The sequence below is a fragment of the Mesoplodon bidens genome (genome assembly GCF_964165515.1).
Source record: "Mesoplodon bidens genome assembly, chromosome: 14".
In the NCBI taxonomy this organism is placed as follows: Eukaryota; Metazoa; Chordata; class Mammalia; order Artiodactyla; family Ziphiidae; genus Mesoplodon; species Mesoplodon bidens.
The window spans coordinates 50,601,005-50,621,018 of record NC_138170.1 but is presented as its reverse complement, the minus strand read 5'-3'; the positions used below and the strand labels follow the sequence as shown (position 1 = coordinate 50,621,018).

Here is a 20,014-nt window from a genome sequence, read left to right as displayed (position 1 = left end):
TGATGTCCATGACTTGTAAAATTCAAACAAGTTCGGGATCTGCAAACTTACATGTTTTAACCCAGGACCTGATTAAAGCAAACACCTTCCTTAAAAACACAAGCAGAATTAGTCACGGGAATGGAAGCATGAGGAAGTTGTATTTGGTGGCATTGCTCACCTTTCCCACTCCTGTGGCCGTGAACCAAGTTGTGCCTTCGTTGTCAAGTGATGGAGCTGATTTCTGAAGCCACGCCCAGCACCTGACTTGAGAGGCAGGTCTGAGGATTGCTGGGCTGGACGTGGAGCTGCGGACTCCGAGAAAGCAGTGGTGACAGAGAGTGTAGCTCCCTTGCAGTTAGAGAGGGAAGGACCCTGGACAAGGTTATTAGGATTCTGTATACACCCCCCTTATAAACTGAAATCATCTGTGGTTTGCCCTGAGGTCTCCTGAGTTTATTGGAGCCTTTGCTGCCTCTGAGAGAGAGGGGAAAAAGTGCTCGCATTTCACGTGCATGTGAATTGTAAATGTCAACAGCTTATATATCCTGAACAGGGACCCATGTCCCTCTGAACTGCCACATGGAGAAGTTCTCCAGAGGGCACAGGGTCTGGCCTGAGCTGCTACCCAAGGATCCTTCACAGCCCAACCACCAATGGGACCTTTCTATAAAGAAATAATAGGCACTTGTGAAAACAGAAAGTAAAAATGGAAAAGGAAGAAAGGAAAAGTCATCCGTCAGTTCATCACTCAGACCTTAATAAATGGCCTTTCAGACTTTTGGAAACATGTCCATATTTTTTTGTTTGTAAAAATGAGATCATACTCTTTTGCAATCTGCTTCTTTTCACCAAACTGTATAATGTCAGCCTCTTTCTGCATTGATACCCATATTTATGCATCGTTATTTTAATGACTGCATAGTCTTGTGTGATTATACTCACTTATTTTTAATCAATCCAAGTTGGCGGACAGTCAGGCCATTTGTGTCTTCGGTGTCCCAGGCAGTGGTAGAATGCCCGCAGTTGCCGACATTCATGGTGTTTTTCCCTAGTGATTAACTCCTAGAAGTGGGCTCACCGCCTGATTGCCCCTCAGAAAGCTCCTCTCTCTGGCCTTGGTGAGGGTAGGAGGTGGGCCCCTCCTAGTGGGTCTGTGCGCTGTTTAGCGGCTGCTGGGCCAGGCTGCCCTGCCCTGACTTGGCGTGCCCTGTCGGTCCCGAGGGGCTGCACAGCCTCTGTCCTGGGGCCTGCAGTGGGGCACTCGGACTCTGTGGCTCAGCCCCTCCCACCTTGCTCTGCAGGTTCTCGGCGGGCATCGTCCATCGCAGCCTCCCGGTTGGAGGAGGCCATGTCGGAGCTGACCGTGCCCAGCTCGGTTCTGAAACAGGGCCCCATGCAGCTGTGGACCACGCTGGAACAGATCTGGCTCCAGGCTGGTGAGTGTCCCCAGCCCCAGTGACACCCACCCCCCTGCCTGCGGGCCACCAGGGCCCCCTCTGGCTCCTCCGGGTCTGCCTTGGCAGCCCAAGTTCGCGGAGCTGTGTCCTGAGGAAAACTAGTTAGGACTCAAACCCCCGAGAACTCACGGGAGAGCTAGAGCAGAGGTGAGATGTGCTGGCCCCAAGAAAGCGAGGCCTGGTGGTCAAGTTCGTTGAAGGCAGAGGGCTGGTAACCCTAGGGTTGCCATTCGGGCGACAGCCTCTCTTGAGAGCTAGTGGGCACCGTTGCCACCATGGAGTTTGAGGGTCTGTCAGATTGGGGAGGCCGGCGGCTTCAGAGTTGCACGACTCACTTACTGCCTGTCCTGATCTAAACTTAAGCTAGTGTGTGTCAAGCAGTTAGCACATAGTAGGTGCTCGGTAAATGGTTCTGGGCTTCTGTCCTGTCCACTAGAATGACGGTAGAGGCAGAGGCAGCGTGGTACCCCCAGCGGTGAGGTTCCTTGATGTTTGGCTAAGGGATGCTGAGGAGTGACTCGCTGAAGTGATAGAAAATTTAATCCCACAGTGGTGTGAGAGGTGGATTCGAGGGAAAAAAGAGAGAGTCAAGGTCGGAGATGTACCTGAATGAGACAAAATGGCAGCAGCCAAAGAAAGAAGGTGGCGGTAGGATAAGTGGAATCCTAAAAATGCACCAGGCCAGCATGCTCCCCTGCCCCAGGAGTGAAGCTCCTCACCTTTTACTGATTACCCTCCTATCTGCCTCCTCTCCAGCAAGGGGGTGTCACCGATAGCCCTGAGGGGAGATGGAGAGGAGGCAAAGTAGATATTCCGTTCCTGGGACCTGCGGATTTTGCGAGTCAGAGTTAGAACGTGCTTGTTGATTGAGGATCTAAGGTTCCCCGCTGCATGGATTTCACATATGGACACATTAGTATGCAGACGCCCCCGCTCTCCCCTCCACAGGCTCTAAATCTGGGGGGGGAAAGTTGGACCAGGATTCACAGAAAGACTAGACCGGGAAGCATGTTAATAATGCAAATATTGCCCCAGTTAGCACATCAGGCTCCCTTCGGATGCTAGGGATATGGGGCTGTGCTCCACCGTCAGCTTGTTACATCTGAAGTAGGAAGAGGAACTTTGAAAAATCCAGAGGGATAACAAACAAGGCCCTAGTCTGGGTCAAGATAAATTGCATCCCAGTCTGTCTTGGCAGTAAGTTCCGTCATTAACCCAGTCTTAGGCTGGTTAACGTTATATCCTTCATCTCCCAGCTGTCATCCTCCTCCCCTCCCTCTGCAAGCCTCTTTCCCATTCCAGTCTGATGTGAGAAGCCTCACGGAGGGTTTCCGCCTGAGAGATGAGTTTCAAAAATGTTGCCTCTTTGGCAGTGGGTTCGTGTGAAAATGGGAGAGGCACCCAGCCCCATAGATGCTCCAGGATCCTGAGTGTCAGGAGATGCCTTCCAGGGCTTCCCTGGTGGCGCAGTGGTTGAGAGTCCGCCTGCCGATGCAGGGGACACGGGTTCGTGCCCCGGGGTGGGAAGATCCCACGTGCCGTGGAGCGGCTGGGCCCGTGAGCCATGGCCGCTGAGCCTGCGCGTCCGGAGCCTGTGCTCTGCAACGGGAGAGGCCAGAACAGTGAGAGGCCCGTGTACTGAAAAAAAAAAAAAGAAGAAGATGCCTTCCAGAAGGGCAGGATGGCCCCCCTTTCTCTCTCACTGCAGCTCACATCTCTGGGAGCTAACATTGTGCTAGAGAGAGGGAAATAGGTGTAGGGAGAGTTCCCCTGCCCTGGAGGTCCAGGGGCTCACAGGCGGCTGTGGCCTTTCCCTGGGTTAGGGGAAGTTAGCCCGAGTCCCAGCTCCCAGATGGCAGATCGACACTGTCTGGGCTGCCCTGGCTCTTCAGGCGGCCCTGAAGGTGGAAGCTACCCCTGCTGTCGGCTGGGCAGACTGGGGACCTGGGGTAGGGCCGTCAGGCCTGTGTCTAAAGCGCGTATTTATTATAAAGATAGAGTTGAGACGGAAGCTACGTCTGACCCTTGGTCCGACAGGCTCGTCTGATTCTTCTGTCTCCTTCTTTCCTCCTCCTCTCTTCCCTTACCTTCCTCCACTCTCCATTCTTGCCCAGCTCCCTGCCCTTCTCCCTCCGGCCTGCGCCCGCTTCCCGCGGCCTCTTTTCCTTTGCTCCTGCCTGCGCTTCTTCCCTCCTCTCTGCCCATCAGCCCCTCCTCCTGAGTCCGTGAGGAGAGCGCTCCTGGGACAGGAGGTCGGGAGCCCAGGCCCGTACAGCCCTGACATATGTGTGGCCTGAGGAAAACGGTGCCCCTCTCTGCATCCCAGGGATGGAGCGTCTCAGACCAACCCGAAAAATCCCTTCAGACCTTTGGATTCTCTGTGTTACTCTCCTGGCCGTTCTCCCTTCCGGCCCCCACTCTTCTCTCTCATCCCTCCTCCCCCACCCTTCCTTCTCCTTTTTTCTGGGCATCCATATGTCCTGAGGGTTTGCTCCATGGGGAACTGCTTATTTCCTTTAGGGGACAGTTTTGGGGACCCCCCCTGGGGCTCAAGGTGTATTCTTTTTAGGGTCTAACCTTCTCTCCTGCCCTGGGGGCCCCTGCCCTTTTAGCTCGGGTGGTCCCCCTTCCTTTCTGGGGCCTCACGGAGGGCCTCTAGGAAGCGCATCTCCCCTGGCGAGGCCCCTACAAGGCCTTAAGCGTGGCCCTGGGCCCTCCCTCACCCTGCTTCTCGGCTCAGCAGCAGCCGAGCGAGGCCTTCCTTCCTGCAAAGAGGGCCCAGTACTGGCAAGACGGGCAGGAAGACTGGAGCCAGCTCTGGGTGCAGGGTGAGATCAGGATGCCTCAGAAAAAAACATAATAAAAGGGACTGTTGCAAAGCTCCAGGGAACAGATGTTTTCCATTTGGAGCCTGCTGAGAGAAAGCACAGAGGAGGGTGGGTGGAGAGAGATGGAAGGAAGAAGAAAAGCCGAGACAGACAGACAAACAGACAGGAGAGGAGGTCAGGAGCAGGCAGAGAGGGAGATGAGAGAAGTGAAAATCGGAAGGGAGGGGGAGAGAGAAGGAACCAAGGGGATCAGAGAGGGGCCTCTGACATGGAGGGGGCAGCAAGGCCCCTGTTTGCTGGAGTGGTGACCTCGACTATGAGAATTCAAGGAAAACCCAGTAACAGTGGTTGCTCATCCAGCCCTGGCCGGGGGAGGCCGGGATGGGTGTGCGCACCTCGGGGCCCCGGCAGCCAGGACTGGGAGGTAGAGGATCGGGCAGTGGGTGGGCACTGTGCCACGCGGCTCCTGCTGCAGCCGAGGCCGACTGTCTGGGGAGCACCATGTTGGGTAAAACAACTGCCCAGGGACGCTGAGGCTAGGAAAAAGGGGTGCATTGCAGCCCCCAGACCTGTGGGGGTGTGTGTAGGTCAGGGACCCCGCCCTGGAGGCTGGGTCTGCCAGGGGCTATCTGTAAAGCGGCCAGGAGCCCTCACTTCTCTGGCTCTGTTCTGTGTCATCTGGTTTCCTGCCTGACTGGTAATGAAGTTCATCGGAGCAAAGCAGTCCTACCTATTTTTCAGGGTATGTTCTCTGGTGTGGGCCCAGGACCCCGAGGAAGAAAGGAGGTGGAGATCCCTATACTTGAAATCTGTTAATGTGAAGGCACTGTGAAGAGTTCCCAAGGGAGGGACCGGGGCCAGCCTCCAGAGATGGGGCTCAGGAGACAGGGCAGCAAGTTGTAAACAGCTTAATGAGGCGGGCCAGGACCAGGTGGGCGGTGGGCCAGGCCTGGGGAGGGTCTGCTGGGACAAGGTCCAGGGGAGTGGAGAGCTGGCCTCTGAGCTCAGCTCCTGGCGATGGAGGAAGCAGCCCCAGGGGCTGGTGCAGGACAGGCCTCCCCACGCTCAGCACTCACACCACACACTTCCTTCTGCTTCTCCCTTCTCCTCTGTGACCCTGAAAAGTCCTGCCGCAGTGTGTCCCAGCCCTCCAGGTCAGCACAGATTCCCTTCTCCTCTCTGCCAGTCCAAGTGTCCCTGTGCCTTCAGGCCCCAGCTCAGATGCCGCCTCCGCCAGGAAGACTTCCCTGACCACACCAGGGTGACCCTAGCCTGACCCCATCCGAGCGCCCAGAACACTCAGCGATGGCACTTGTCACTCCACTGCCCTCGGTCACTCCGGTGGTTTGGTGGCTCAGCTGCTCTGCTTTCCCCCCTTCTCCTCTTTCTCCTTCTCATGGGAGGGCCAGGCATACGGTCAGTCCTCAGCAGCTGGACACTGGACCCACGTATAAAGGCAGCCGGCAGAGAGCCCCAGGCGGCAGCTCCGGAAGGGAACACAACAGCAGAGAGCAAGGCTGAGATAGGCAGCCCTCCCTGCCGGGCCCCAGGTTCAAAGCCTACCCCTACTGGCCTGGCCTTCCAAGCTTTCCACCGTGGGAATCTCCAGTTCAGGCCGTCTCTGAGGACAAGAGCCTGTGCTTCTCTCTCACCTTATTATAGGAACCTGTCTCCTCTGAGTTTAATTAATTCTCTGATTCTCCCAAATTCTCACCTCCAGAAGAGAAAAAGAGTACCCTGCTCAGAATGCCTTCTGCAGCATTCAAGCTACTTTGATTACAGTGGACCTTAGGCCACATTCATGCTGAGTGCCCGCTGTGCTGTGTGCTACAGTCAAGGCCTTAGGCCTCCTTCCTGCTTTTTGTTGGAACCAGAAGACGGGCTGCCTGGGCCCAGGTCTTCCACCTTTTCTGGGAGCTTTCTTTGGGGAGTCTGTTATCCGCCCCCAGCCCCCGGACCTAATCTGAACTCGTGTAACCTCAGCTCTCGGCCTGTTCTGGGAACAGCTCTTGGCAAAGCCCCCAGCCCGGCTCTGCTTGCCCTTCTGTGCTCCCTCCCATCTGTGCAGGGCAGCCGGGCCCGCGCTGCCACGAGGCGAAGGCTGAGTGGGCTGCGAGGCACCTCCGATGCTCCGCGCTTCTGAGGGTGCCCCCAGTGGGTGTGTACCTGTGCAGCGTGGGTTTGAAATGTGCGTCTGTGTGCGTGGGCCCGCAGCTGGAGAAACTGCCCTATTTTCTACTGATCTGGGGGAAGAAGGCAAAGTGGTTGTGGGGCGGATCTTCCCCACCTGTTGGTTGAAAGGCGTGTGCGTCCCTGATTCCTCTCCATGCGACAGAAAGTCCCGAGTTTGGAGGGAGGCCAGGAGCTGCCCCTTCCACCCGAGGGACTGGGGTGAGGCCCTCCCTCTCTCAGCCTGGTGTGTCAGCCTGGGGCGCGGGAGAGTCTCCCTCCCAGACTCCTGAGGATTAAATGAGAGGAGATGCTTGCGTGGCCCACGGTCAGCTCTCAGTAAGCGCAGGCGGGTTTGTAGCTCCTCAGCGTGAGCCCCAGCCCTGCCCTCCGCGGGCGCTCCCTGGGCCTCCTTCCTCCCACCCCTCCGTGGTAGCATCACTTGGCTGTCCTCGTCCTGATCACGCAGGTGGATTAGCTGTCTAGTCAGCCGCCCTCCCTGGAAAGCGACCTCATCTACCTCCCGCCCCCTGTTCCCAGATACGTGATGAATAGGTGAAGTGACGGGACGGAAGAGTCACCCAAGCAAACGCTTAGCTGCAGGGGACCCCACTCACGCCAGGCTCTGAAGTCAGACAGCCCAGCGCAAACCCTGGCTCCATCGCTTACTCTCCCTGTGGCCTTACGCGAGTTCCTTACCCTCTCTGTGCCCGTTTCCTCCTCCCTGAAGTGGGTAATAGAAGTGCGTTGCTCACATAGGGTTTTGTGAGTGTTGGTGGAGTCGGCCTGCGTGCAGTGCAGAGCATGAACTTGACACAGAGTGAGCACTCAGAAACCGCGGCCTGCAGCGACCGCCGCACCCCAGAGCAAGCCAGTCCCATGCAGCGTCTCGGTGGGATGGCTTCCATCACCCAAGACCAGTTCCTGGACTCCGGGGGCTGGCGGTCGGATGCGGGAGGGGGCCACTGCCTGTGACTTTTCCCACCGCCTCACCTGCCCTTCTGGTTTCACAGCCGAGCTGTTCATGGAGCAGCAGCACCTCAACGAAGCAGGCTTCTGCATCCAGGAGGCCGCGGGCCTCTTCCCCACGTCACACTCGGTACTCTACATGCGGGGCCGGCTGGCCGAGATGAAGGGCAGCCTGGAGGAGGCCGAGCAGCTGTACAAGGAGGCGCTCACAGTGAACCCCGACGGCGTGCGCATCATGCATAGCCTGGTGAGTCAGCGCCGCACCCGCTCCCGAGGCCTCAGGGCCCCTCCCTACCCCGCAGCCTCCACTGCCTACAGGGCCCTGCTGCCACTGTTCCCTGCTGTCCAGGGGGAGGTGGCTTCCGTCCTGCTCTGTTGCGAGAACAGAGACCATTCTCTGTTCTTTTTCTTTTTTTAGATGTTGGGGTAGGAGTTTATTAATTAATTAATTTATTTTTGCTGTGTTGGGTCTTCGTTTCTGTGCGAGGGCTTGGCAAGTGGGGACCACTCTTCATCGCAGTGCGCGGACCTCTCACTATCGCGGCCTCTCTTGTTACGGAGCACAAGCTCCAGACGCGCAGGCTCAGTAGTTGTGGCTCACGGGCCTAGTTGCTCCGCGGCATGTGGGATCTTCCCAGACCAGGGCTCGAACCCGTGTCCCCTGCATTGGCAGGCAGATTCTCAACCACTGCGCCACCAGGGAAGCCCCATTCTCTGTTCTTGTAGAGACAGGCCATCCCCCTTCAATCAGAGCCTGCCTAAGGGGATGAGGAGAATTGGTTGATTCTTTGTGACTCCCTTTTGCTGTGTTTCTGTAAGGCGATCTAGCCCCAAAGGTTTTCACTGTTACTCATCAGGTCCCTGCCCTGGAGACTCTAGGCAGATAACAAAATGCTTTTTCTCGGGGGTCCCCAGGCCCTCCCTGATCACGGGGCTGCCTTGCCCATTTGAGAGGAGCACCATGCCTCCTTGTGGGATTCAGGCGATGTTTGGGGGTGGGCTGTCATGTCAGGCCTGACCCAAGCACACATTGAGAATGGCCTCGGGGTGCTCAGAGGGGCCGGCAGCCCCTAATCCTAGGACATGGAGCCCAGGACTTGGGTGCCCAGGGCTCAGTGACTCTCCTGTGGGAAGGTTCAGAGGCTGGGAGCAGGATGCCGGTGCTTTTGTCCTGGCCTTGCCATTCTCTTCCTGGGTGATCCTGGGCAAGTCAGCCCCTTCTTGGAACCTCAGTTTTACTCACCTGTGCAATGGGGATTCTCTGGTCCAGGAAACATCTAACAGGTGGTATAGCATACCCTAGGGAAGACTGTTTTTCCTTGCCTTCCTTATCTGCTTTCAGAGAGCAGGTATCAGGATAAATGTAGTGATTGAAAGTGTACAGGCCTGCATATGCACAGTGATTTCTGAAGTATAATTTAGGAGCCCACAGCAACACAGTCTTTCCCAGTCTCAGGGTCTGGGTTCCACCTCAGATGTCTCACTTTGAGAGCTCTCTGAGGAGAATGGCCGTGAGGGTATCACTGATGTCTGCCCCATGGAGAACACAGAAGCATCAGAAGCATGGCTCCAGGTGGCTGAAGGCTTATCATTGACAAAAGGGGTCTGATGTGTTTGTGAGTAGAAGCTACGAGGAGTTAGATGTCAGCTCAGTGTCAGGAAAAACGATTTAACGCTTGGCATAGTCCAAGCACAGACTCATGAATCAACTGGTGAGGATGTTGCCCAGAGAATGTAAATATCCCATGTGGAAGGAGCTGGACCAGGTCATCTTTATAAGGTCCTTGCTAACCCTGAGAGTCCTTGAAAACAGACTAGAACAGAGACTCCCATCTCAGCCTGATCTCTTAAAGGATTTCTAGCTCAGGCCCATGTAGAAACATCTTGGCCTGGTCCAGGTTCCCTCCACATGGCACCATGTTGCCTTCCTGTCGGCTCAGCAAATGTTTGTTTTTTGCAAGGCACGTCCTCCTTCCTCCCACAATTCAGACATTATCTCCTCTGATAAATGCCTCCCCGGAGGTCACATCCAGAAACTTGATTAGGGATCTGGGAGGGGGGATGTGGGCTCTGTCGTTAGGGCTGCGGCCAGGCAGACGGCTGCCTTGCCCTGTGCTCGTGGATATGAGCCTGCCGTCTCGGTCTCAAAAACCCGACCAAATCCAACAACAAGTAGAATTTTGAAGCAACATGTACCATTTTTCATTTATGCTTATTATTGTTTGTAGCTATTTTCCTGAAACTGAAGCAGTTTGCAAGGGTGGGTTTCCATGGTAACTGAATAAGTTTTCTGGAGTGTGTCCCTACAGATGTTTCTGAAAAGGTCCCTTTTCTCTTCCTGGGGTGCTTTGCTGATTTGATATAATCGGAGAAAGGACTGCCCACTGTTAAGTTACAAGCAACCAGAGGGGCAGTCGGCTCCGGCGTGGGCAGCCCATCCCCTTTCCACACTCTGTGTTCCTGCCAGCATCCCACACATATGCATAAAGAATAGCAAATTTCAAGCCTGGGGAAGATTTACTAAGCACTGTTTTCCCAAAGGCATGCGAACACTTTGGCTTGTTGGACTCCAGCGTTCCCTGAGCTAAGTGTCTTCCCTGTACAGTCCTCAGACTCAGGACATGTGGAATCTAATCCCGGCTCTGGCCCTAATTCACTTGGGTGATTTAGGAAACTTCCATGCTCCTGATGTCTCCTTTTATAAATGAAGAATGAGCTTCATCATTACTAGACCAGTGTCGTTCTAATCAAATGAGGTGACGCACGTGAGAGTGCTTCTGGAAGTCTGCAGTGCGGTATCAGAAAAGACAGAACACAGCACATGCCACACTCTCCAGTCCCTCGCCTGTGACAGGTGTCGCTTATCAGTCACAGCATTTTTTCCCACTGAGCACAGATGGGATCTTGGGATCTTTTTCACCATGGTGTACTGCATGATGGGAATCACTCCCCATCGGTCTAAGTCAGCTTGGCACTTATGTAAGGGATTCACAAATCCCTTCGATTTGATGTGAATCCCTTAGATTCACAAATCTAAAAATAGTAGCGAATGAGAGACACAGCAGTTGTCTCAGCGTGAGGTTGGTGCATGCTTGGAGAGTTATCCAGAAAAAGGAATATGGAGGGGAACTGGTACACACACCCCCATTGGAGTCATTGCCAAGGCAGGTTCCCAGGGAGGATGTCCTGGCCTTGCCATGCCACTGTGTCTCTTTGAGGACATCGGCCTCTGCTAGGTACAAGGGGAAGGAGACACAGCCCTCCCCTGAGAGCATGGCCACCCATAGCCTGGTCTGGAAGAGCTCTGGGCTCCTCAGTGAGCCCTCTGATATAGTGGCTGAGTCCCACGCTCCGAGTTCTGGAGAGAGGAGGGCAGAGATGCACTCAGTGAGCTGTGTGGGTGCCCGGTTCTGCCCTGCAGTTCTTGGGCAGGATGGTCCAACACCAGGAGGCCGGCCTTGTGGCCTCTCCCGGGCTTTGGACATGGGACAGGAGATTTGGAGACAGGCTGGAGAAAGCCTCTGGGAGGGGAGGGCTGTTGTTTTCAGGAGCCGGGATTCAGGCTTCCAAGAACATGAACTTTGGCCCAGAAGCATATTCTCTGCTCTTCCTGTCCTTCTGCTCTCCCGGCCCTGGATGTGATGGGGACGTTTCCATGGTTCCAGCTCCACCCTGGGCTCAGCTCAGGCTTTTCCACCCAGATCAGGCAGGAAAGAGACACCTCTTTGGCAGTGCTGTGCCAGCAAAGAGTTCCCGCCGTGCGTCCTGAGGAGTCTATGCCATCAAGCCCCGATGCCACAGGCTGCCACCTCCACCAGGCTCAGGGATGGCCAGGTGGCTTTGGGAGACTGCCAGGTGTGGAAAGAGAAAGACATGCTCTCTGCCAATGGAAATTCCCAGTGAAATCCCAGAAGCAGGTCCTGACAGTCTCTGCCAGCTCCGTCTCAGCCTCCCCTCCAGGTAGCCGGAAACCCCACTCACTCAGCCTGGCTGCTCAGAACTTAATTTACTGGCAGAGAATCTAGTTGAGAAGGGGAAACCTGAACTTTACCTGCCTGTCCCTGAGGAAACCTGAGAAAGGAAGCAGGGTCCTTCCCAAGATCAGCAGAGGAGTTGTCCCTCGGGTGACACTATTTTTCAAAGAAGGCTCCATGGGCTTGGCCGAGAGGGGACCTCCAGTGGAGCAGGGATGCTTAGGGAAGGCAAGGAGCCCAGGAGTGACTGATGGAGTCATCACGTCCCTGAGAACCCTCCCAAGAGGGGGCTCCTTTGAGGTAGGTCACCTGACCTTAATGGCAGGAGGGTCACTAGCCCTGGCCACAGACTGCCTCACTCTGCCCTCCACTTGGCTGAGCCGGGACTATGGATGCTTTGGTGCAGACTGTCTCACTGCAAGTGATAGCTTCTTGAAAGCCTCAGCCAGGAGTGGGCAGGTGTGGCTGCGTCCCTGCCATCTGTGTTTGTGGTGGTTGGCGTCCCGCCCTCCTCTCCCAGGGACAGATCCTGGAAGGTAGTGGTTTCCTGGCCCCTCTCTGGGCAGGCTTCCCTGCTCTTCACTGGCCTCTGCCCCTGGTCATGCTTTCTTCTTGGGACAGAGCTTTAGCTCCTGCTGCCCCCTCTCCCCAGAACCCTTTCCACGTCAGACACCCCAGCAGTAGGGGGAGACAGCCCTGCGTAAGCTTTGGCTCCTGTCATGTAATTCCCAGAGATGTGATTTCTGAAGCAATCCTGGTTGTGTGACCCGGCCTATCCTCTCTCCAGATGCCCCTGGAAAGACAGGAAGACAGTGTTTCTGTCATCTGTTGCCCTCTGATGAGAGGTGGTGATGAATTATTCTCCTGCATTCGTTCCCTCTGGCTCCCAGCGTGGTTGTCTTTAAGTGGACTTGGGGCACGGCCATGGCGTGCGACCACCCCAAGTTGGCCCCTAGAGCTTCTTGCCTCCCTCTCTCCAGGCTGGGGTTTGCCACTTCACGACTTAAGTCCAGCAGAAGCTCCCTCCCACCATCCCTCTCCCTCCCCAAGGCGGGGCCTGAGTCAGCAAGGACCAGGGCTCTGCCCCACCCAAACCTGAGGTTCTGGGTTGGGCCTTTTGCAGGTGCTCCAGGAATCTAACCTGGAAGGCTCTGCTCTCTAAGGTCAAAGAGGTGAACTCTGGCAGCACAGAGCTCCACCCACCCTCCCCTGACTGGTCCTATCCCCAATCCTGGAGGGTAGGACCAGACAGGAGAGCTCTGAGACACACAATCAGCCCTGCCAGCCCGCAAGTTATGGGGGTACTTGGAGATTACTTCCCCTCGCTGGTTCAGTTTCTCTTCTGTCAAATGGGGATAATAATTCAGGCCCTTGTGACCTGAAGGAGTAGTTTTAGGGGATGAGCTGAGAGCTGTGAAAAGATAAGTCAACACTGGGTATTTTTGCCACCATTCACGTGGAAGACCAGGTGGCCTGAGCTTGAGCCCCACCTTTGACTGGGCTGCTTGGCCTCACTGCCATGGGACAAGGGTCATTGGCCCAAATTTCCTTGTGCTGTTGGGTGGCCCTTGGTGCCAGCAGAGCTGCCTTTGGGGTTGCCTCTGGGGCTGGTCGGCTGGGATGGTTTTTAAGCCCCCAGTATCACGTCTGGAGGTTGGAGCACGGCATTCGAGTATGACTGAGCTGGACTTGAGTTCCACTTTGCCTATACTCACCATTTAACCTTGGCCAAGTTCTTCAACCTCCCAGCACCTCAGTGTCCTCCTCTGTAAAATGGGACTTGTGATGCCAAGCACCTGGGGCTCTTGTTAGGATTAGGTTAAAGAATTCTGTAAGTTAGTGGCCCAGTAGACAGGGTTACTTTTACCTTTTTCTTTTTTGATTTTTTAATTTATTTTTTATATTGGAGTATGTTTGATTTACAATGTTCTGTTAGTTTCAGGTGTACAGCAAAGTGATTCAGTTATACATATACATATATCCACTCTTTTTCAGATTCTTTTCCCATTTAGGTTATTACAGCGTATTGAATAGATTTCCCTGTGGTTTTTTAAGTCTCTGTTTTGTAAATAAATTCATCTGTATCATTTTTTAAGGTCGCACATATAAGTGGTATATGATATTTGTCTTTCTCTGCCTGACTTTGCTTAGTATGATCATCTCCAGGTCCATCCATGTTGCTGCAAATGGCATGATTTCATTCTTTTTTATGGCTGAGTAAATAGTCCATTGTATATGTGTACCACACCTTCTTTATCCATTCCTCTGTTGATGGACATTTAGGTTGCTTACATGTCTTGGCTATTGTAAATAGTGCTGCAGTGAACATTGGGGTGCATGTATCTTTTCAAAGTATGGTTTTCTCTAGATATATGCCCAGGAGTGGGATTGCTGGATCATATGGTAGTTTCTATTTTTAGTTTTTTAAGGAACCTCCATACTGTTCTCCATAGTGGCTGTACCAATTTACATTCCCACCAACAGTGCAGGAGGGTTCCCTTTTCTCCACACCCTCTCCAGCATTTATTGTTTGTAGATTTTTTGGTGATGGCCATTCTGACCGGTGTGAGGTGATACCTCGTTGTAGTTTTGATTTGCATTTCTGTAATAATTAGCAATGTTGAGCATCTTTTCATGTGTTTTTTGGCCATCTGTTTGTCTTCTCTGGAGAAATGTCTTTTTAGATCTTTTGCCCATTTCTTGATTGGGTGTTTTTTTTGCTATTGAGTTGCATGAGCTATTTGTATATTCTGGAGATTAATCCCTGTCGGTCACATCATTTGCAAATGTTTTCTCCCATTCTGTGAGTTGTCTTTTCATTTTGCTCATGGTTTCCTTTGCTGTGCAGAAGCTTTTACTTTTACCTTTTTCATTTCAAAGTGTGGCTCCCAGGCCAGGTTCAGATGCTCTTGGTTTGCAGAGGGAAGGGGATGCCCAGAGCCGAGCCCCGGACACTCATTGTAGCCAAGCCTCTCCATCCTGAGTCCACCAAGCGACTCTGACCAAGGCACAGAGGTCTGGGACATCAGCCCCAGCTGCCCTGAGGATGGGACAAGACGGTGCACAGTGCGAGGCCAGGCTGACCCTGGCTGAGAGTGGGAGCAGCCGGCCCAGTGAGTAGAGTGCGTTGAGGGACGAGGGGGATTTGAGACCCCTCTTGCCGTCGCATATGTCGGGTGAGAGACTGCGGCTAAAGGGGCATGCTGGGCCCTGAGGCTGCCGGAGAGGAAGAGCAGGGGAGGCCCTACGCTCGGGCCCATAGTCTTGTTAGGCTGGTTCAGCCGCTGCTTCCTGACTTGAAGGAGGAAAGGTGTCCTGAGCAGCTGAGAAGTGAAACTCAGCACCCGGCCTTCTGGAGGTTCCCTGACGCTGGATGAGGCGGGCAGTACATAGAACAGCAAGGTCTCTGGTTCCAGGGCCCCATGCCTCCGCATGCAGGACAGCCCGCCTGCTATAGGCTTCTTCTTCCTTGTTGGCTTCCTGAGCCGTGGCAGAGGGCTGAGAGGGTCCAGGCAGCCTGAGGCAATGGGAGGACCTGGAAGTCTTGCGTGCTTGGCGCGCGCACACACACACACACACACGCATGCGCACGAGTGTGTGTGGAGAAGCTGAGTTCTTGCACACACACAGCCCCTTGTCAGCGGAGTCTCTCCAACTCCAGTGGGGCAGGAATATTGCTTCTGTGTGGCAGGAAAACTCAATAGGAATGTCTTCTTGGCCATGTGACCTCCTAGTGCAGTGGTTTTAATGGGAGCTCTCTTCCTGGTCCCTCTGCAGTGCTGCCTGCGGTCTGCATTCCCTGATGGGGCAGTGGAGAAGGGAGGAGGGGTGGGAGATGCCAGGGCGTGTCCCCTCAGCCTGGGCCTCCTGTGTCCAGCGGCCGCCCCCAGCCCGCCTCATGCCCATGCTGGCACAGCCCCAGCACCCCCCTGAGCCCGTGCCCCGGGCTCGTGGAGGCGGGTCCCCCTGCCTCTGACCCAGGACTTTAGGCAAACCTTAGGCCAGTGTGTGGACTCCCGAAGTCCACACCAACCCTGATTAGGAAGTGGACAGGAAGCTTTCTGGCAGTGTCACAGACTCAGCTCAGAGCCATGGTTAAGCACTGTTGGCTTAATTTAACCCCAGAATCAGTGGTCGGAAAGACATGTCTGGAGGGTGTAGCAGGGTTCAGGCCTTTGCCCTTGTGCAGAAGGCCAGCACACCCCACAGATAGGCCATCACCACCCCCTTAGGCTCTGGCTCCTGCTTAGAGAGGAGCACCTGCCATGGGGTCCCCCTCTCGCTGCCCATCACAGGGTGTTCACTTCTAGAATCCGAAGTCCAGAAGCCTCGCTGCAGCCTCCTGGCCTGGTCCTGTGGGCCTGGCTGTGCTCCAGGGTGGGCAGAGCCCCCAGCCAGCCCAGAGCCTGAAACCAACCCGAAAAGGCCCAGCCCCCTGCCTAGAAGGGGGACTGGCAAGACCCCCTCCCCCGCAGGCTGTGCCCACCCTCTGACCAAGCCGGTGCTTGTCCTTGAGCCTGGCTGTGGCCCTCTGAAGACAGACGCCACCCCCAGCCGAGGGGCCCCGCTGGTGTTCACGACATCTCACCTGTGGAGGCCCCAGGAGGAGGAAGGGACAGGCGTGAGTTCCGGCCTGTGAAGAGCGCAGCCACCTCTGCTGCCCCACAAGCCCCCCGGCTAGGCTCTGAGTGAGTCTGGGGGCACTCTGAGCCGAGGCCTCTTCCTGTGAGAGAGAGCCAAGGGGAGCTCTGGGTGGGAGCTCATCAGCCAGGCCTCGGGTGGGTCTAGAAGGAGTCATACCCTTCCCCCCCACCAGGAGGTAGGACCAGCCTGTGGGCCTGGATGGAGCTGCCCCAGCTCCAGGCAGGATGTGGGCCTGGATGGAGCTGCCCCAGCTCCAGGCAGGATGTGGTGATGTGTGGCTAGGTTCTCAGCCGGGACAGATTCCACATTCCCAGTGTGGTTGGAGGGTAGGGGCTGATACACCTGGGAGGATCCGGGAGTGCATAGAGAGAGCTGTGAGATCGGTTGGAATGTGGGCCTCCCTGAAGGGTGTGTCAGCCCCCCTCCCCTCCCATCCCATCCCCACCCCTGGGGTGGGTGAAGGGAGGGAGCCTTGGAGCAGCCTCAGAGGTTGTCCCGCCATGGGCTCCTTCCTGCAGCCCCATGGTCCCCAAGCAGGGGGCTCCAGGGACCAGGAGGCTCCAGCAGCCTCCAGCTGATTCCCGGCTTCCCAGCTGGAAAGGCTGTTATAGAATCCCAGGAATGTGCCTTGAGCTCAGAAAGAAAATTCCCAAAATAACTTCTATAAATACTTGAGGGTAGGGGTGGGGAGGGAGCCCTCAGCCTGGCCTGCAGCTGGCCTAGCACTCTGGGCTGCTTCCCAGGGCCGCCCTCCCCCCAAAGAAGAAAAAGGCTCACACAGCCGGGACCTTCCTGCCGCCCCTCCCCTCTGGGGGACAGCGTCAGGCACTGAATCAACCGGTTGAGATGGTGCGCAGTGGTAATTCTCCAAAAGGCAGGCAGGACCCCCGCTCCCCTTCACCCCCATCCCAGGCTGCGGCCCCTGACCCCAACCTGTACTTCCCCAGAGAACCTGGGTTCCTAACAGGGGGAGTCTGAGACCAGACCCTAGCCAGGGAGGTGGCCCTCAGGCTGCCTGCCGTTGTGGCCCTAAGCAGGTCACTAAGTATGCATAACAGCCTCTGGTGTGCCTGGCTTTGCATCCGGGACCACCACCATCCCCCCAAACTCTTTTGAGCTGCTGTCCTGTGGGAAATCACGGAGCAGGCAGGAGCTGGGGACCCTGTCTCTCTCAGCCTAAGGGGGTGGGGTCAGGGATGGCACTGGAGAGCTGCAGTGAGGAGCATACCCTCCAGGCGGTGGTGTGGCAGCAGGTGCTGCCCTTAGGCAAGAAAGACAGACTTGCTAGAGGAGCAGGGTCCCCGGTGCATGAGATGAATCCCTCCTTCCTGAGATCCAGGAAGGGAGGGAAGGAAGAGGGAATGGATGACCTCGGGAATTTCTGGGGACTCCCCCATAGCCCTGCCCCTCCCTGAGCTCCGGCTATAGGCGCCAAGCTCCACCACCATCAGTGACTCGCACTTCTTTCTAATCCCTGTGTGGGCAGCAGGGCGATGGCATCTCCCAGGTCAAGCATCAGAAGCTGAGGGTCACTTAGCAGGTCTGGCCTCTTCTCTCGGCACAGGGAGGGAAGGGGTCAGCCGGGATATTTGGATGGAATTGAGACACCAGTTCTGTGTTCCCACCATCTCCCTGGAGACCTGTTCTCGGGGCAGCTGGGGATGGGGTGACTGACGGCAGGCCCTCGGCTCAGCGCCGGGCTTTGGGAGAGCAGGTGAGACCTCCCATCCTCCTGGGGCAGGGCCCCGCCCAGTTGTCAGGCAGCAAACAGCTCCGAGTTGCTACCAAACATGAACCCAACGGGCTGGTGTCTCGGGCAGGTGGCAGCAGATCCTGTTACAGGCCCTGGGCCTCCAGCCCCCAGCCTGACCCCGGTGTCTCCTTTCAGGCTCTCGGGTCAGCACCCCAGGGTCGGGGGGATGTGATCCAACCCCACGCCAGCCACACAGTCTTCCCTCCTCACAGGGAGCCTTGCCCTCCAGAGAAATCCGCTCTTCTGTGCCCTCCCCGCCCCTCCACCCAGGACCCTCTGTTCATCCTGGGGGCACTTCCGTTTGCCGTCAGCCCACCATGCACCCCTGCTATATAATTCCAAATTCATCCTTGCAGAATCCTCACAATAGCCTACGAGGTAGGACTGTTCTACCCCCTGGTTTACAGATGAGGGAACAGCAGCTCAGAGAAAATGGGCCACTTCCCCATGGTAATGGCACTTGTCAGTGGCACAGCTGGGATTCTAACCTGGCCAGGTCTTCCGGCTGTGCAGCCCTGGGCTTTTTCCCTCTACATAGAACATACAGAGGAGCCTACAAACCTCCTAAACCACGAGAAAAAAAAAACACACACACACACACACACGCACGCACGCCGCTTCCCAAACACCTACACACTTCTTGAGATCAGGGGTTTTCAAACTTGCTTTTAGCTATAAAGCCCTCTTTTCAAACAAAAATCTCACATGGAAGCTCAATATAGAAAACCTGGTGTGTAAAAGCCACTGTGGCCCCGCCCCCGCCCTGGGTGGCCCCACTGGCCTTCCCCATCTGTCCTCTGTTGCTCCCCCATGGGCAGCACTCACAGGGCTCAAACCTTCCATTTTTGGTGCTTAATTTTGGTGTCTGGCGGCCTGTTGTCTCGCCTTCCTGCCCTCCTCCTTGTGGGCCCTGTTCCATCATGAGCTGCTCAGGGTCCAGCTCCCAGGCCATGTGGACAGAGCCGCTTGGCCTGGAGCCCTACTGGCCAGACTGGACACTGCCCACTGGTCCTGGACAGCCCTGAGTCAGCACTGCACCCATCTGGCCAGATCCAGGAGCCTTGCCTGAGGCTCTACCCGGCCCTTGGTTCCCCTGTCCTCCCCCCATCCCTGTGGTCCCCTGGGGACAGCCTCATCCCCGGTTGAAGAGCTCCCCTTCCTTTCCCTCCCCCTGGCCACCAGACCGCCAGCCAGTGCCTTCAGAGAGGGAGGCTTTTCCTAGGGCTTCCTGAGCCCCATCTTTCACTCTTGCCTAATTGGTCGTATTCCAAGCCCTCGGAAGACTTTATGAAATCAGCCATGTGCATCTTCCCCAGTGGGTCTCCATAGCAACGGAGGGCCTAACTCTGGGGAGTGTGGTGAGGAGGAAAATGTTCCAGCTAAAAATGTACATGGCCGCCAGTGGGCGGGCACCCGAGAGGGGGCTCCAGGCACACAGAAGGCAGCTCCCCACCCCCATTCCCTGTCCAGGAAGTCGCTGTTGTTTGGGCTTTACCTCATGTCTGAATGAGAGGATGGCCCCCCCATGCTGCTATCCTATGGCACCTTTGAGGGCTGGGATACAGATTAGTGGGATGGTGCAAAGCAGTCTTTCTGGGACTGGAGGTCGAAAGAGGACCCTGGCCCTTCCCCCTGCTCAGCACCCTGTCCACCCCACCTCCTCACACCCCTCCCAGTGTGGGTGGACGTAGAGGGGGACAAGGTGCCAGTTTCACTTCCCAACTCTGTGACAGTTCCTGTCACTTCCTCTATCTATCTCTCCAAACAACAGGGCCAAGCTTCCCGGGCAGCCCTGATCCCCTCCCAGAGGCCCTCCTTTCACCCAGCATCTGTCCCTGGTTCCCTGGCCATCTGACTTTCCTCCTGTGACCCTCACCTGCCTGGCCAGGCTGGGATGGGCTCTAGGTCCCAGGAAGACAGGCTACCGATGCGGGCACGGGAGCTGTCCATTCACCCACAGGCTTGAGGTCCTCCCCAGGCCTGTAGCGCACACTCCTTGGTCTCACAGGCCCCTGGGGAGAAGGACAGCGCCACAGTGCAGCACGGGGCCTTGGGGTAACAGATCCGTTGACTGAGAGCTCACGCACGTCAGGCACGGTTCAAGTGCTTTGCCTATACTGTCGTGTAAACTTCACAACAACCCTAGAGGTGGGCACAGTGGTCTCTCCCATTTACAGATGAGAAAACTGAGGGCCAGAGAGGGGTGACTTGCCCGGGATCCCTCAGCTGTAATGGGGA

The 20,014-nt window shown here is 55.9% G+C and overlaps 1 protein-coding gene across 1 annotated transcript in view; it reads left to right on the top strand.

Moving 5' to 3' along the window:
- The window catches only part of TTC7A (tetratricopeptide repeat domain 7A), a 123,180-nt gene that overhangs the window by 102,561 nt on the left and 605 nt on the right, over positions 1-20,014 (top strand). Inside the window, exons 18-19 of the mRNA XM_081254250.1 lie at positions 1,284-1,418; positions 7,450-7,652. Of these exons, the coding sequence (XP_081110376.1) occupies positions 1,284-1,418; positions 7,450-7,652 (338 nt within the window). The remainder of the gene's footprint in view (positions 1-1,283; positions 1,419-7,449; positions 7,653-20,014) is intronic.